This window comes from Vanessa tameamea, chromosome 17, assembly GCF_037043105.1.
Source record: "Vanessa tameamea isolate UH-Manoa-2023 chromosome 17, ilVanTame1 primary haplotype, whole genome shotgun sequence".
NCBI classification, from domain to species: Eukaryota; Metazoa; Arthropoda; class Insecta; order Lepidoptera; family Nymphalidae; genus Vanessa; species Vanessa tameamea.
Window position 1 is genome coordinate 828,619 of NC_087325.1, and position 17,651 is coordinate 846,269.

Genomic DNA, 17,651 nt, shown 5'->3' on the forward strand with positions numbered 1-17,651 from the left:
CGTAGCGATTGTTAAATCGATTTAATGTAAAATTTTCGTAGTACCTATTAAACAGTTTTTTTTTTTTAATTATTTAATTAAGCTATCCCACTTATTAACGATTGGTAGGTTATATTATGTACGAAAAATATATACAATCAATGTTATACATATATATAAATGAAAAAGTATTCTCCGTAGTATCTGTCTCTACATAAATTTTACCAAAAAAACCTTTAAAAATTAAACAAATGTTTAATGCTTATTGGTTACAAAATATATAATACTTCTCTTTGTATACTTCTCTTCATTCTTTATTATTTAAATAATATTCTCAGTAACAATGCCAATTGCAATGACGAAAGACGAATGGTCAAGAATTGAACGATGGGCGGAAGGAAATAGAGAAGAACAAGAGGTAGCCCGCAGACGAGATTACGTGCGGTACCTAAACGAGACCAGCCGGGAGATGACAAAGAACTGGCCTAACTCTTTGGAGGTTTGAAATATAATTATTTTAAAATAAGTCATAGTTTAGTATTTATAGTCTTAGTTAAAACAACCTAAATTTTTAATAAGACGTTTTAAATTAAACAGTTTTAAATTAGTCAGAATACAAGTACTTATAAAGGATAATAATTTAATTTCTATTAGAGTTTTTAAATAGGTATATTACGTCACCCTGGACGTTAGTTTATTGTTACCAAAAAAAAGACGGGCCGATTCGTAAGGACTAATGGAAGGGACATGCGCTATCTAAATGGAAATTATATTCCACAGTTAGTCAATGGAAATATAATCCCCATTCATAATTGCACTGACTTAATTTCAAACTGCAGTAAGCAATACAAAGTATTATATGACGGAGAAGTAACTGTAAGTGTGTGTGACACCTACCCAGGCGAACTTGCACAAAACCACGAGTTATATTTAACTGCCACCGCTAATATTGAAACAACACTATTTTCAAAAGTTAATGAATGTTTGCGTGAAGCTAGGTTAGCCTCACGCGAACATTCAAGTACCCATACGTACTACGCATTTTACAAAATATAACTGTATTTCATAGAAAAGTATACTTATTAATTAAGACAACGATGCTTCTTGAAAAATATGATATCGACTTGTATAGAATGTAAATAAACGTAACGAAGAGCTCCGGCGAGCACGCATCGAAGCAGCCGAGCGGGCCAATAGCAAATTCTACAAACGATACGTGAAGCGAAAGCAGGAAGAGCAGGAAAGACTATTACACAATGCGAGAGACACCATCTTTAAAAATAAAGATGCGCCTAAACTGCTTTTGAGGTAAATATATATTTTTCGAATAAAAAAACATGTAATTTTATATATCATATATATTTAATAAAACAGCATAGTGCTGGGAATTACGTTAAATTCACATTCAAATTAATTTTATAACAGAAATCACCTTTGTATGATTTGATTTCAGTGCCGTAATTGAAACGGTTATCCAAAAAGAACGCCAGGAGCAAATCAAGTTTAAACAGGAACTTCAGAAGCAGAAACAAGAACAGAAGAAAAGAGACGACGACGAAATAATTAGCAAAGCAAAAGAGTGGCACGAACTGATGGCGATCCGTAAAAAACGGCGATTCGAAGCTAATAAACAGCACCAGGGAGAAATATTAGAACAGTAAGACACTCGATATAATTGATAACTCAAAGCTTTTCCTTTTCAGCAAGCTAAGAACAGTACCGTCTTTACCAAAATGCCGGTGCCCCATTGGCTTTTGTCCCCAATTGTGACCTTAATATGACAATAAGAATTGTGGCCTTGGCCCTGAAAGGCTATTTTAGATTGATATATTTCAACAAAAATATTTCAAGAGGAAATGAGGAAGTTTCTTTAGACTTTCTGGTAGTACTTAGCGGTGATAAAGAAAAATAAAAAAGTGCAAGTCTGGTTCTGGGCTGTATTGCACAAGGGAATATTTTTGACAAATGTTAAGTAGGTTCTGCTTTAAAAGTAATAGGACTCGCAAAAGTGATCATCCACGAATGTGTGCCCTAGGATCTAAAACCGGAAGGGTTCAGACGGCCGCGCTTGCAAAAGAGATAGTAAAGTATGAATAAGGGATACGATATAATGTTTCTTTAAAAAAATGGACATGTCAATTTGACAATACGCAAAAAAACGAATCGTTTTTAAAATATTGTAGCCGGAGAGCAGTCAGTTAAGATAGGTTCCGCCAACAACGCACTAAAACTATCATTTGTCATGAAACGAAAAAGTTTGAATATATAACATAAATATGTCAACCGTTTACTTTATAATCAACATGCACGGAATGAAAACGGGACGATTATGTTCATAGGTTCCATTTTTAATTTGTGTTATTCACCTAACCGTCAAAGATAAATACATTATAATTTTCTCAAAACATTAAATTGTTAGTAATATAATATATCTACCTACATATTCCTTTACCTAAAAGCTGTGTTTTATTTATTTATTGCTTGCTTTAGAGCTCATGAAGTGTCGGAACGCAGTCGCATAGAGTACGAATCGGAGTTGAACTTACAAAAGATCGACAATATCAAGGCGGAGGAACAAATGGATGCTATCAGACAGTTTGAAACGGATTTCGTAAGATTTACTTATTATTTGACTATCGCTATGACTTGCAGAATCTTCTTGGCAATATTTAGTTGAAATGTGAAGTAAAATGACGTATCTGTAAATTATATTATTTGCTACTTATTTTTAAATAACAATGAATGTCTGTATGTTTGAGTTTAAATTTCTGAACTATTCCTCCGATTGCGATGAAACTTTGGAGAGGTGTTCTGCGTACCCCGTCGTGGGTTTATTTTTTTATTGATATGTTTATCCTTCATCATAAACACTTAGTGAAGGTCCTTATTCTACCCGAGCTAAGCCGGGAAGGATAGCTAGTAGTAATCAATAATAAATAAATAGGGTCGAGATTTTTAGGAAGTACAATCTTCATAAAAATTTTTGCTCGAAATATTGAAGGGAAGAAGGAAATTAATTTGTGAATTTTACAGAAAGCAGCAGAGAAAGCTCGCATCTGGTCCGACATGCAGCGCTCGAAGAATGAGGCGGAGCAACGACAGCGCGAGAAACAAGCGCGTGACGACCTCGACCAGCGCCTGCTCGCCGTGCTCACCCGCGCGCGTGCGCGCACCGACCACAGGAGGCGGCTCACGGAGAAACAGGTGACGCACGACATGCATCGCTTAGCATACATACTGGTCTTTAAAGTTTGCATCGAAATTATTAATATCGCAAAGACTTTACTATTCGACGTAGTAATAAATAGTTTGTCGGCGCTACTAAAAAATTCTACACCATTTTCTGTCCAAAAAATACGTAAACAAGCAGCTCTTGTTTTCTTTTTAGAATGTTTCATTATATTTCCAAAAACGCAATAGAGAATAATTATAGTTGTTATCCATTTCCAAATGTGACTCTCAGATCCAGGAAGAGAGGCTGCAGGTGTTGCAGAAGATCAGCGAGTCGCTTGAGAGTGGTGACGCGGCCCGCGAGAGTGAAGAACGACGGAGACTCGAGGCAGCCGTGAGGGAGAAGGAGGCCGCGTTAGTCTTATTATTAATTCGGTTACAATGTCCATCTGGCGGTTAGTTTAAAATACGAAAAGACAAATGGCGGAATGGCTGTAGCCAATCTCGGATCGGGTAAAGATAATGTTATTAATAGTATTAATATTATAGGGCAGAAGCTCGTCGCGAAGCGGATATCCGCAAACAGAAGCAATTCAAGCAGCAGCGCATCGAGACCAGGCAACAATTTCTGAAAGAGCAAGAAAAATCTCTCCAAGACTTCAACACCACGCGCCAGTGGGAAATCATGAACAGGTAATACAGTTGTTGAGATGATGATAAATGCTATTATGCTAGGTATATATCGATAAGGTTATATCGTTTGTCGTGATTGCCTCGTTAATTAAATGGCAAACATGTAGGAGTGCAAATCACAACGCCCTCTTTTTCTATGGGTTTTGTAGTCGAGAAGTTTTCAATAATTGCCCCGAATCCAAAGTTCCCAACATTCGCCTTGAGAGCATCCATGTGAATATTTGTATTTTTTCTTTTTTAAAATACACGAGTACCTATATAAAGTGCAAGCTAACTCCCTGACACTGTTATTTTGCATTAGATTTAAAAACGCAGAATTATATGAAGATTTCAAGGAGAAATTGCGAGAAGAGAAAGCGCGTAAAGTACAGCAGTATAGAGAGGATATTATTAAGCAATGGGTAAGATATTATTTAAAATTACCTTAAATACTCTTATTCGTATAAATTAACAAAATGAAATAAATATGTTACAAAAAGCAAATAGATCAAAATATATTTCTGCTTGTAACCGAATAGTGTCCAAAATGTGCATAACGTTGAGATTCAACCGACCAAGTTAAATTTAAAATCTAGATAAAATAAGTTTGAGGGACTCCCAAGTTTTATTGTAACGTAACGTACTCGCAGCACGAGCGCGACGAGCGCGAGGCGCGCGCACGCGCCGAGCTGCGGCACTTCTACGGACCGCGCGCCGAGCACGAACTGCGCGTGGCCGACCAGCGCCTGCTCGCGCACGCGCGCGCTCTCGCCGACGAGGCGCGGGCGCACGGCCGGCCCGAACGCCCGCTGCTGCGCGCCGTGGACGTGCGTACATCTCGCTAATATATTTAACCCGACATGGGGAACAGAGGTGAAACACCGAAGCTTCAGAAATGCGCCAAAAATTACACTCTGCTTGGATTATGGGACCTTAAACTTAAACATAGGTCATTCGGAGCCGCCATGGTGTGACGTCATATAGACAAAAACTGACAGTTCAGTGTTAACAACATATCTATCAACTTTAAACAGTAATAATTGTGATCTTTCATCAGTGTATTTTATTTTTACCTATTTATTTATTAAAATGCAAACCGGTTTTGTTTTTGTAGAGCCGAGATGGCCCAGTGGTTAGAACGCGTACATCTTAACCAATGATATCGGGTTCAAACCCAGGCAAGCACCACTGAGTTTTCATGTGCTTAACTTGTTTTTATAATTCATTTCGTGCTCGGCGGTGAAGGAAAACATGGTGAGGAAACCTGCATGTGTCTAATTTCAACGAAATTCTGCCGCATGTGTATTCCACCAACTCGCATTGGAGCAGCGTGGTGGAATATGCTCCAAACCTTCTCCTCAAAGGGAGAGGAGGATAAGGCCCAGCAGTGGGAAATTTATGTATGTAAACCGGTTTTGTAAAAGCAGATAGTACGAATTTGGTTTTGCTTGTAATTCATTATTTTCCCAAAAACACTAAATATTTATGTTAACGTTAAATAAGTGTCGATCGTACATACATACACGACTGTTGTTTTTACAAATATGACCTCACCAAAATGACACCCAATTGAATAAAAAACGCCGTCGTTTTGCGGGAATAAAAAGGGTTTAAATTTTAATTTAATTTTACGACCAGAAAGCTTGTTTATTTTGCCGAAGTACTTTTTGAAACATAGTATAATACCCTATTGTGTATATATTATTGATCAATAGTATTTCAAGTTTGTGATTAATTACAAATGTTGCTTCTGTAATTAAATTATTTATAATTAACCCTTGCAAATATAAGATAAAATTTTAAAATATAAATATAGAAATTAGTTGATAAATTCAAGTCACTTTGATAATTATTTACAGCGCTACTGCAAGATGTATCGCCTGTACGCGATGCCGGATCTGCCGGCCTCAATGCAGGAACATTTCCCGCACTACGCGCCCGAGGACCGCAGAGACGGACTGGGACACGAAAAGGTTGGACGAAATACTTAGATTGTATTACATGAGTTGACGATTGACATAAAAAATATATATCAAAAGTAAACGAGTATAAAATATAAAATAATTAATCTCTTGCTAAGTGGTGTAGGATTTTGCACGACATTCTGCTATATATGTATATCCCGCCTCTGGGACAACGTGTCTAATCTTTTCTTTTTATTTTACTGTGTAAATACATTTTATATTTTACCAAAATGTTATCACAATCAAAAGTTTCAACTAAATCTAAAAGGTTAGATTTAAACTTTTAATTATGGTTTCAATAAATAGTCATAAAATTCTGAAGCAGCAATTATTTCATAAACATTACTAATATTAATAGATATTCCTATATCGCAGGCGAATTCATCGAAGGGCCTTAAATATGAGCAGGGTGCCGACGATTATAAGAGGAAGGGTCCAGCTAACGGTCTACAGGCGCGCCAGACGGAGGTTTTTAATATTTTTGCTGAATATCGTTCGTTTACTTTTAAGATGCAAAGTAACTAAGTTATGCGGTAACAAAGTGATAAATAAGTATGTTCTATGTCTTAATAGTTTTTAAGGTCATTATCGAATCGAACTAGACTAGAAATGAATATAAACCGTGCTTTTTACCGTTAGTAAGGCTAGGGCACCAAGTGTACCAACCACTAGTTATTCGACCACCAAATACATATTCTGTGTATTACTGAGTACTGGTTTGAAAGGAGAATGAGTGTATTTAAAGACACAAATCATGTAACATATTTTATCCGACGATTGGCGGCGAGTTGACGCTGTAAGATTTGGTGACAAATTTCCATCATATGTAAAGCTTAAAGCCCTAAACATGTATTGTTATTATCGTTGGCATAGTTTATAAACACGTTTGTAAAAGCTAATATGAGGCATGTGTTGCAGGAGGTGTCGCTGCCGTCGCTGGCGCAGCGGGCTGGGGGAACAAATGAAACCACGTCGTAGAAAATAATCATTATTTTATTTATCATCTCAACTTTAGAACTTTTTGTCTGTTTTCATTTCACATAGAGAGCAATATGGCACCAGTGTTTTCAATGTTCGTGACTAGAAACAATGTGATGAAATTTGATCGTGAATACAGTAGATCGATGGGATGATGTGTTTCACTTACTTAGAGCGCACGTCGGTTGCAGTCGGCCGATACCTGAGTCGCTCGGGGCCGGTGGTTTTTAGAAGAGTCTTTTATACTACGAATATATATATCGAAAAATTTTCAGTACCGGCTGGCCCATATTCGATTATCATAATCGTAATTATTTCTTAAACAGAAATATTAATGTATAATTTACATGCAATCAACAAGATATTATTCTATCAAGCCCGTTGAGCGACTAAATTATCGAACGATTACATAACGATGTGCTTCAAGTTAAAATTAACTTAGAAATAATTTTGAACTAAACTAAATCTAGCTTATACGAATCTTTGGTCGCATGAGTGTAGATGATGGGGGCGGTGGAAGAGTTAACTAATGTCAAATCAATTCTAAAGTCAACACAAATGAATTGTCGAATAAAATGGAATTAATCGCAACACAGCGTTCGTAATACTTTCGTTACCTTTGGCTTACAAAGTATTGTCTATCGTCGTAAAATATAACGTTTGCTACTATTAACGAATTTATTTTAATTCTTTTTGATTTGATTTTGATCAATTTATTTTTTTAAATTGAAGATAATACTTATTCTTGATTTGCTAAACTTTTGATATATTCTGTACATGATATTTATGAAATCGTTAATAATAACAATCGTTTTACAAAATATAAATCTAAAATAAAGTCCTGCTTAAAATATAAAAAAAAATCGGAGCCATTTAGAAAACATAAAATAAAAGCTTAAAATATATTTAAAAAAAAAACCGTAAATAATTCGTCTCTCCCTAAAATGTAACCTAAGTTTGCAATCGAATGGCCCCGAATGTCGTGGAACGTTCGAGAATGTTCGGTCGCCGTCTCGTCTCGTCTTAATCCTAATCCTAATCCTAGCTTGTACTGTCGTGCCTACAATATATATATATAAACATTTACAAACAAACATACGAACTTAAATAAGACAATATGGCAAGGTTTTGTGCTCTCTTCGAGGTATGTATCAACGTGTACAGAGTTTTGAATAAATATATTTGTCAGTTGTGAAGGAATATTGAAATAAAACTTTTTAACTAGTTTACTCGATTGCCTTGACATGACATAAGTATACACTAGCAGTCTAAAAACCCGCTATTGCTTTAAAACATTTGGAAACGGTTGGATTTGATAACAATTAACACAAAATAAGCTTTATATCAATATGCCTTCTTAATAATCTAAAAAAATATTATTTTTTTATTCACAGATTATAAAACAGTATATTTACTAAGGCATTATTGGACGTGAGGTTCTAGACAATTCTTTCATATCCCACTCTACAACAAAACAGACAATAGGCGGAGTGGTAACAACAATTTGCGTCCCCGACACGTACAATCCTACCGAGTCTAAAAGTAATAAATAAATTAAGTAACACAATACATAAAACTAATTGATTCTCAATTTGGCACTATTCTATCTTAGTTTAACTGGAGGAAATGCATTGGGAAGTTAAGTGCCCGCATGCGAGCACAATGTGAGCCTCTGAATGAGCACCGAAAGGCGTGACACGTATCATAAATTATTATCAAATAAATATAATTTGTATATCTCTGTAGTGAATTAGTTATTTTCAAAAAGTCACTTTCTTGATCTTAAAAATGCGTTGTTTGAAAGTTTGCTTCATGCTTCATACAAACTACACAAACGAAAAAGTTTTTAAGTGCTATTTGTGCATTACTTGTTATATCAGGACTCGTTTCAAATATTTAAATAAATATTTATGCTCAGAGAACGTTTAAAAGTGCACTCAGCATTGACTCTGCACCACTCGTTCATAGCCAGCACAGCGTTACTCGTATCCCTACTTCTACTCGGCGTGTCCCGTTCGTGCAGCGAGTCCCACGAAGCACCGGAGTGCGCAGCGCGTCACACGTCACGACTCAGTGAGTGAGCGCGCGCGCGGGACGCGGCGGGTCAGGGCGGGTCCCGCGGGGCGTGCGCGCGGGACGGCCGGCGGGGTCAGGGCGTGTCCCGCGTCGTGTCCCGAGCTGCGCAGGCGAGCCGGCGGCTGACGGCGCCCAGCTTGTGTTGATAAGAGGCATCTCCACGCGGGGAACTGTACACATTGCTCCAATTATTATTCATGAATATACGGCAAAAATTAAAAACAAAAAATATTTTATCTGTATACATTAAATATTAGTTGTACATGGCGACTTCATCACCCGGCTCTATAGTTACAGAAATCTCGTGATGAGTCAGTCAGTGGTATTTCGCTTATATATTATACGAAGACATCGTATATCCATTTTTATGAATCTTCCTTTATCACATTACATAATTAAAAATATGAATAAACCTTAAAACGAGATGCTCGTCGTGCGGCGAGTTGACACCGAACTGCAAGCGTTGTAACGACTCGGGCACTGAAAAGTAATCACTTATGAATTATAAGTTAGACGTAGACACTTATTTTAAAAATTCGAAAAACTGTTTTAAAGTCTCAGAAGATTAAATAATTCTTGAGTATAAATTTTACTCTATATAATATTTGCAGCAAATTCATGATTCATTTATTACGAATTATTATTTTAAGGTTATACATCGTAGCAAGTCGTTTCTTTGTTATAATATAGGTAGCGTATAGGCAAATGGGCCACCCGATGGCAAGTGCTTACTACCGACATTTCATACCGAGCTATGGCTGAAGTGAAAATGAACATTTTCACTAAAAAAAATAAACAACATTTCACATCGCCAACGCGCCACCCACCTTGCGAGCTAAGATATATGTATATTATATCCTTTGCGGCTGTAGCTACACTCGCTAACTCATCCTCCAAATCGGAACACAAAAACACTAAGTATTGCTGTCAGACGGTATGGTATCCGAACAGCAGTCGACGAGTACCTGCGGGCGAGCACGACGGCTTCAGCGGGCGCACGCGCAGCAGCGAGCGCCGCGCACTGCCGCCCGCTGACTCGCGGCACGGCGTCGACGAGACCGGCGTGCTGCGACAACACTCGCGTTACGGCGACAATACGAACGGTCTGTGTGTGCTCGTGTGGTTAATTGAATAATGCAAAATAATGTAAGTATTCTATTTCGAGGACGATACTATATTATTCGTAACGATAGCATCGATATCGTGAGTCAAACGAGGCATCGTCCGATCGTCTCTCGTTAAATGCTTTTAATATAAAAAAAACTATATCATAAATAATGAACACATAAAATTGAAGTTCATTTATTAATATTTAATTAAAATAGAAACATGCGTTGGGCGTTTCAAAGCGTTTTACCCGGGCTTGTGCGCGTCGGGCGCCCGCAGCAGCGCGCCCGCCGCCAGCGCGCGCGTGTGCTCGCGCCGCCGCACCAGGAACGCCATGCGCCGCGCCGCCACCACCGCCCACACCGCGCATCTGCAACGGGGGACTCGCTCGTTACGGCTCTACTCTCTTTGACCGATGTGCACTCGGATTAAAAATATAAATAATATAAACCCCTGACAAAATGAAAACATATTTGCGTATTTTCTCACTTGAACCGGCGCAGGCCGCGACTATGCGGCGAGGGCGTGGGCGGCAGACGCAGACGACGCTCCAGCTCGGCGTAGCCCGCCACCACGCGTTGCAGATAGCGCTTCTGCCACACCAGCGCCTTGCGACAGCTCTCCAGGCGAATCCACCGACCGTGCAAGTACCGGATCTGATAACAAAAAATAAAAACAATTAACATCACATCGAGTGGAAGACACTTTCATTTCATTAGGAATTGTTTTATCGGCATAAATCAGATTCAGACGTCAAACAATGGTTATTTCCATACAGAAAAAACTTATAAAGCCAAGATCCAAGCTGGCAGTTTCTTTTTCGTCCGTAGGTAAGATAAAAATTATCTTTACGTCAAAACAATACACTAAATATTGAACAAAATTTTAATTTAGTAGAATAATTAATTATTATAATTAGTCAGTCTGTGTTCAAGTCATATAAAGAAGTTTTTAGTGTCACTGTCCTTGTACATATTTTCAAAAATGGAATTGTCACTCGTGTCACTAACGTCTGCTAATGAAAGTTGTCAGTTTTATGCTGCGTGACTTTTTATATATTTTATTTACACAAAAATTTTACTTAATAATGAAGTATTAAAATTTTACAAAACTCAGCGGATATGGAGCCTTTAAAGACTGAAACGAAATTACCCAGTATGGTGTAAGTCATTTTTAAAATGAAGAGTTTACTAAATACCATAAATATGTGAAATTGTTTTCATATAATTTAAGCATTGGGTTAAAAGGTTACCCATCAATGACTCTTATGTATTAAATCAAAATTAAATATTTCGTGTATTTTTAATAATCGTAATTAATTGATAGTCATAAAACGGAGATGAATATGAAAAACTAAAACAGATGGGAAATTTGTGTTAATGTTATTCATGTTTAAGCCATTCTAAGAAACAAATTCTAAGACTAATATATTTATACAAATATTTATTCATAGTGTTGTAACTTTTGTGTTCATTAAGCATGTGCGGGGACCACCCGTCCATCACTAAGACGGAACTCAACCTAAAAGAGAAGAAAGCGGTGGAAGCGAAGGAGAGAAAATTACCAATGTCCTACGCTAGAATCTCGCCCACCGTAAGATCAATGAACTGTTCGTAGTTTTGTACGGTCCAAATGGTATATAACAATGAAGTATTGTTCGCCGGCCAGTCGTCTCGCACGGAGAAGCCCCTGGACTCGCGCTCGCCGTCCGCGCACGCGCTGCGCGCCGCGCGCCCGCCCGCGCGCTCGCTCGACGCCGTGTGCGCCGCGCTCGCCAACCGGGAGGCCGTGCAGGGTATGCGCCGCTATCTGAGCTGCTGTAATATTTCACCGCGTCTGTGCCTGCGCCCCGGTCTAGAGCGATGTCGCGTCCTTCGGTATCGCATTTTCCAGACGCGTGGAGTGTAGCGTATACGGGCGTGTGTGTTGCAGCGGCGCTGTGCAGTTTCCGCTGGCCGCCGTACCTGGTGGTGTCGTGGCTGCTGGTGCTGTGCGCGGCGCACACTCTGCACGCGCTGACGGCCGCGCTGGGCGCCGCTCTTCCCGCGCTCCGGTAACAGTGCCTTCTGGTTACCGCCTTTGCGCTCTTTTTTATATTTCATTCGGTACAGTCCGAGTTAGAAAAAAAATTCACAACTTTATACTGATCTGGTGTTAGTATTCAGTCAAACCGATCGATCTTCATCGGTCGCCACTCTAGGTGTCATCTCCGTCGACCGCTCTATATTGACCCGAAGGTATCGCTCTAGCAAGCTGTGCCAGTACTTCCGCATGCTGACGGAGGAGAGCTGGCGGGCGGAGTGCACCCAGCGCGTGCGGCCAGTGCTGCTGGCGTGCGCTACTGTGCTGCTGTACACCGTGCTGTGCTGCGTGTCGGCGACGCACGCACTGCTGCGGTGGGCGGTGGAGCCGCTGGCGGCGGAAGCGGACGAAGGGTCCAATTGTGGACAACTCGCGAAAGTCACCGATTACATCGATGACTTTGAAATGCAGAGTAAAGTCGAGAAACCGTAGCATTATACGTTCCGGTGTTTCGGTCACTCAATATATTCGAGATAAAAATACCGATATTGAATTTACAATTCTTTTATGAAATATTACTTTAAAATAATACAATAAAGTTGACTCTTTTGATATAAATTTTATTTCATGAGAAAGTTATATAAATAAGGTCGTATAGTAAGAAATACATAACTAGTAGTCGAAGGAGTACATTCAAAGAATATAAAAAGATAGCTCTAAAAAAAACAATATTTAGTTAATAATTAAGAAAAATAAACACAAACATCAAATACTTTAAGGTTTAAAAGCTAAAACATATATAAACATACATCTTTTCCATTGTGTATAATCTCTATAGTTCGATTTGTGTCATTAGGTGTAAGTTTTTAAATACAACGTCAGAGCTGTGCAAATCAGTGTAAAAAGTGAAGTGTTTTACTGGTTCCCGAAGTAAGCTTATGTACGACTGTGCGGGTTGTACGATTGAATGGAATTAACTATTAAATGAATCTGTACAAAAGCGCGAGTAAACTTACGGCCTGCTCCTTCTCGTCGCCGGTGAGGTTGTTCCTGGCGTCCAGCTCGTCCCTGAGCTGCGCAAGCTGCTCCTGCAGGCGTTGCTTGTCAGCTCGCAGCTGCAGCAGCTCGGGGCTGTCCTCGGTGAGACAGCGACGGAGCGTTGCCATCTCACGCGCTAGTTCACTCTTTTCGTTTTCGATTTCCGTCTGTGAATTAAAAATTTCGTTGTATCAATTGAACATGAAAGTTGTTTTTTTATCCTTAACAGTTCATCGCATTGAATTACATTTGAGGCAATAATGTTTAAGGTTTGATTCGGAGATCGCATCAGAAATAGAAGATAACCAAAAACATGGATGTCAAATACGATAATGAAATTAGAGAACTCACAAACGTATTCACACTGCGGTGTTTGGTCACCGCAGCCAGTTTCTTCTCCAATTGCGCAACGGTCGCGGTCTGCGAGTGGAGGATCTCCTTCGTCCGCACCAACTCCACACCGGTTTCGTGTTTCAATCTATGAATGTAAATTTTAGCATAAAGAGAGGAAATCATGTTAGAATGAATAAGAGTAGGGTGGCAGCGCACCTGCGCAGCTCGGCGAGGCGCGCGTGCGCGTCGGCGGCGGCGCGCGCGGCGGCCTCGCGGTCGCGCTGCGCGTGCGCACGCGCGGCGGCGGCGGCGCTCTGCAGCTCGTCGTTGCGGCGCCGCTCCAGCGACAGCTGGCTGCGCAGCAGGGACACCTCGCCCCGCAGCCGCGACGCCCGCTCCTCCTGGCGCGACACCACACGATCGTCATTCTAGACTAGTCCCGACGCTTTCGATCGGTTCGTACAGTATGACTGGTAAAAACTAGCAATGTAATAATCGCCTGAGGCGTATCGTCTCGGTTCCCATAGCTGGAGGAGATATTGGTGTTATTTCCTGTCTATCCGCTCATTTGCCTTATTATATAGCTTATTTATGGAAAATGCAATGGGCACTAAATTTTTATTACATCTATGAACTAATATTGGATTTTTTGTAACAAGCGATAAACGATACTAATTTTGAATGTGTTTAGTTATTTTGTATCAAAGAGCAGAAAATTCTTACGTCCTGTTTTAGCTGGTCGGAGGGCTCCGCTGGCGGCTGAGCGCGCTCTAGTCGGTGCAGGCGTTGCAGCAGTTCCTGCTCTCTCTCCTGTACCTCTAGCTCGGATTTCATCGCGCCCTCCAATCGCCGCTTAAGCATCTCGATCATGCTCGAGTCTTGGTTCTGGGGAAAATGTCAAAGTTTTTAGGGTGACGCGAACTCTTACATCGAAGCAGTCACCGGCGCCGGTACTCACGTGCAGCGTGTCGGCCGTGTCCTTCTGCGCGTCGAGCAGGAGCGCGAGGCGCGCGGAGTTGTCCCGCTCGGCCTCCAGGCGCAGCTGCGCCGACTGGCTCTCCTGCGACAGCTTGTCGCGCACCCTGCGGCACACGTGACGTCAGACTCGCTCCACTGCGCGGCACCGCCGGTCGGTCTCCGGCAGCGGACGTACCTGTTGAGTTCGGCGATGAGCGCGTCCTTGTCCTGCAGGCGGCACTGCAAGTTGTTGACTTGCATCTCCAGCTTCTCGTTTTCATTGCGCAGCCTGTGCAGGCGCTCCGATGACGACGACTGGATCGAACTCGTTGAGCAACTGAACAGCGGGATAACATTACATTATGTAACAATATCGGATCGGTCGAAGAGTGTTCATTTTTTGGTACGTGTACTAGGTTACACATTATGTAAATCTGGAGACCATTGGCGTCTGAGATAAAACGCATAATAATAATAATATCAATTCCATAATTGTTTAATTTTATTTAGATTTTCAAAAACAAGAATGACGACAAGACAACGCTGAAACTCACTTGGAAGTGTTTAAAGCGAGTCGGGGGACGTCCTCGCGCTCATCGCTGCTCGCAGATAGTATCTGTAATAATATAGAAATATGTCAAAATCTAATGTTAACATTATACACGACAGCAAATGTCGATTGGTGTGCGGCGACGTGAATCCACATACAGTAGGAACAACTGAATAGTGGACGACACCTAGACGCACCTGGTCCACGAGGCGCTCGTCCAGCGCGCGCGAGTAGTCGAGTTGGTCGCGCAGCGCGCGCTCCAGCTCCGCCGTGGGCGAGCGCGCCCGCCGGCTCCTGCGGGCAAGGACGGTGAGACCTCCGCGCTCGGTTTGACTACGCTTAAATTATCGATCGGTTCAACGAGTGTGCCCGTTTCTCACCTGTCAAAAACGTCTCGCATGTTCCCGAGCTCCGCTTCGAGTTGCTGACACCTCTCTGCCTTCTCCCGCAGCTTCTCTTTCAATTCGCTTACGTCAGATTCCTCGCGCAATCTAAAAAAGTAACGAGTAGTTCTTGAAGATCAAAAAACGTTTAATTTTTTTTAAATGTATGTAAAGAAAAAATGTATTATTCTTTAATTTGAATTCCGCGCATCAACCGTCATCGAACGCGCAGTGACATGACAACTAAATTATAAAAAATATAATTATGAAAAATATTATCAATCTCGTAATTGTATAAAGTAAAGTATAAAGTATCTTGTGATTTAGGAACAGACATTGTTAATAAATAAACATTAAATGTCGTTTCTCTTTTTACAGGTATGTAAATATTATTTTTGTAAAAATTCGTAGGTAAATACAAAATTTTATTTTATTCTTTCTTATTGTAAAATTATCCAAATAAATCTCTTTTTACAGAGAAACTCAATTGTGTTTCATTAATAGTGTCGTCCTAATAAAAAGAATACAAGAAAAAATCTTATAAAACGACATTTATTGTAAAAAAAATGGAGTCGTTGAAGTTTACATTTGAAATTAAACCATCAATAGACGGAAAGTCAAACTATATCGCCATAACCGCAATTGCCACAAAAGATGGAAAAGTTTTCGTTATGCCTGAAGAATATCAAGCAGTATCACTTCACAAACATATCCAAACCTCGAAAACCTTCTTTACCGTGAAAAATACATTAAAGAAAAGATATCAAACTAGAAGTGTTTGGATAAAAACAACACAGGATATACTACAAACATATTTTGATGAGGATGGAAACATGATGTTTCAGGATCAATTTTTAGAGGAAACTACCCAAGAACAAATGACTATTGGTAGTAAAAGGTGTTCAGAAGATCCCATAGTGAAAATTTTGGAAACATTTGTTAAAAGTCAACAAGACAAAGAAAAACAAAGTATTAAAAATTTAGCTGACAAGTTTGTGATTGGAAAATTTGATGGTAAAAGTTCGAATGCACACCAGTGGATGGAAGTATTTGAAAAAGAATGTACAAAGTTTAGTATCGTAAAAGAAGAAGAAATAATTGAAATCTTCAGATTATTTCTTGAAAAATCATGCACTGATTGGTATTCTTCCATGATGATGAAACTTAGCTTACATTCCGAGTGGTCAAAATGGAAATCATGTTTTTTGGAAACATATGCTAATAGAGGTTGGACTGCTAGTAAGTATGCTTTATCTTACAAATACCAATCAGGATCTTTACTAGAATATGCAGTAAAGAAAGAAAAACTTTTACTAGAGGTAAGAAAAACAATAGATGAAGGGACTCTTATTGATATCATTGCTGCTGGCTTACCAGATTTTATAACAGACAAAATCAACAAAGACCAAATCGTAGAAACAAAAAATTTGTTTAGTGAACTTGGAAAATTAGAACATTTAGTTTCAAGAAGAAAATTTATCAAGAAGAAAGAAGATACTAAGCCAGAGAAAAAAAAATGTAGCATTTGTGAAAAATTAAATAAAGGCGTACGCTATCATTCAGAAGATTCTTGCTGGTTTAAAACAAATTCAAATACTGAAAAAGATAAAAAGCAAGTAAAGCTCGTTAATAATTCAGAATTGGAATGTGAATTGCAGTGTGAAGATCCAAAAAACTAATAGTACCGCCATTGATCAAAGTGAAATTAGTACTGAATAAAAATGTTGAAGTGTCTGGAATCTATGACTCTGGGTCTAACGTTTCGTTAATAAATTCTAAATTGTTAAAAATAAAAAATAAGGAAACCAGTCATTGCAACAATACTAATTTAAAAACGATTAATGGCGTTAAAAAGGCAAATGGAGTAATAACACTTGATATAGCCATCTTTGATGTGGAAAAAAAAATGAATGTTTTCGTAATAGACAAGGAAAATTTCGATTATGATTTTTTAGTGGGTCTTGATTGTATAAAAGAATTTTACCTAGTTCAAAACGAAAACTTAAAAATTACGCAGAAATTACCTATAAAAAGAAGTGAAATAGTTTCCAAGGAAACAGACAAAATAGATATAGTCTCTAAAGAGATTAAATATGATAATTTAATAAACTTCAATGAAGACATACTTGAAGAAAAGTTCAAAATTTGCATAAATCATTTAGACTTTCAAAAACAGGCCATGATTGATAAATTAATTTCGAAATATAAGTCTGTGTTTGCAAAGGACAAATATGACATAGGACAGGTAACAGGTTATGAAGCACACATTGATCTACTTATAGAAAAATATTGCTCCAAAAGACCATATCGTTGCACAATAGAAGATAAGAAGGAGATTGAAGATCAAATTGCAAAATTATTGGAAAGAAATATAATAGAAGAATCATATAGCCCATTCGCAGCACCAGTCACATTAGCTTA

At 39.2% G+C, this 17,651-nt stretch overlaps 3 protein-coding genes across 4 annotated transcripts in view; 2 read left to right on the top strand and 1 right to left on the bottom strand.

Annotated features, from left to right (window-relative positions):
* Positions 1–321: 321 nt before the first annotated feature.
* Positions 322–6,916, top strand: LOC113394784 (trichohyalin-like). 2 transcript variants are annotated; one of them, XM_026632205.2, is made up of 12 exons: positions 322–478; positions 1,112–1,287; positions 1,433–1,636; positions 2,470–2,590; positions 3,013–3,183; positions 3,443–3,564; positions 3,700–3,843; positions 4,145–4,244; positions 4,473–4,649; positions 5,682–5,795; positions 6,162–6,254; positions 6,705–6,916. In XM_026632205.2, exons 1-12 carry the CDS (start codon positions 323–325, stop codon positions 6,762–6,764), a joined length of 1,638 nt encoding a protein of 545 aa, XP_026487990.2. In that variant the 5' UTR covers position 322; the 3' UTR covers positions 6,765–6,916. The 2 variants fall into 2 exon arrangements, with proteins under 2 accessions (XP_026487990.2, XP_064073509.1); XM_064217439.1 differs by having other exon boundaries at positions 6,708–6,916.
* LOC113394816 (golgin subfamily B member 1-like) overlaps positions 6,762–17,651 on the bottom strand; it is a 58,366-nt gene continuing 47,476 nt past the window's right edge. The window contains exons 24-38 of the mRNA XM_064217437.1: positions 15,228–15,338; positions 15,045–15,141; positions 14,852–14,913; positions 14,494–14,634; positions 14,299–14,422; positions 14,064–14,225; positions 13,557–13,741; positions 13,359–13,485; positions 12,986–13,174; positions 10,437–10,603; positions 10,198–10,317; positions 9,806–9,906; positions 9,254–9,320; positions 8,024–9,010; positions 6,762–7,985 (exon numbers count right to left, since the gene is read on the bottom strand). Coding sequence (XP_064073507.1) covers positions 8,914–9,010; positions 9,254–9,320; positions 9,806–9,906; positions 10,198–10,317; positions 10,437–10,603; positions 12,986–13,174; positions 13,359–13,485; positions 13,557–13,741; positions 14,064–14,225; positions 14,299–14,422; positions 14,494–14,634; positions 14,852–14,913; positions 15,045–15,141; positions 15,228–15,338 — 1,750 coding nt within the window. The 3' untranslated portion in view covers positions 6,762–7,985; positions 8,024–8,913. The remainder of the gene's footprint in view (positions 7,986–8,023; positions 9,011–9,253; positions 9,321–9,805; positions 9,907–10,197; positions 10,318–10,436; positions 10,604–12,985; positions 13,175–13,358; positions 13,486–13,556; positions 13,742–14,063; positions 14,226–14,298; positions 14,423–14,493; positions 14,635–14,851; positions 14,914–15,044; positions 15,142–15,227; positions 15,339–17,651) is intronic.
* Positions 10,961–12,577, top strand: LOC135193741 (uncharacterized). Its single transcript, XM_064217518.1, has 5 exons — positions 10,961–11,109; positions 11,426–11,540; positions 11,616–11,742; positions 11,880–12,000; positions 12,197–12,577. Exons 1-5 carry the CDS (start codon positions 11,069–11,071, stop codon positions 12,459–12,461), a joined length of 669 nt encoding a protein of 222 aa, XP_064073588.1. The 5' UTR covers positions 10,961–11,068; the 3' UTR covers positions 12,462–12,577.

Coding starts and splice junctions, on each gene's coding strand:
- LOC113394784 (XM_026632205.2), top strand. CDS start 323: ATGCCAATTGCAATGACGAAAGACGAATGGTCAAGAATTGAACGATGG. Junction 1,288..1,432: donor GCGCCTAAACTGCTTTTGAG/GTAAATATATAT, acceptor ATTTGATTTCAG/TGCCGTAATTGAAACGGTTA. Junction 5,796..6,161: donor ACGGACTGGGACACGAAAAG/GTTGGACGAAAT, acceptor CCTATATCGCAG/GCGAATTCATCGAAGGGCCT.
- LOC135193741 (XM_064217518.1), top strand. CDS start 11,069: ATGGAGCCTTTAAAGACTGAAACGAAATTACCCAGTATGGT. Junction 11,110..11,425: donor ACGAAATTACCCAGTATGGT/GTAAGTCATTTT, acceptor GTGTTCATTAAG/CATGTGCGGGGACCACCCGT. Junction 11,541..11,615: donor ACGCTAGAATCTCGCCCACC/GTAAGATCAATG, acceptor TTCGCCGGCCAG/TCGTCTCGCACGGAGAAGCC.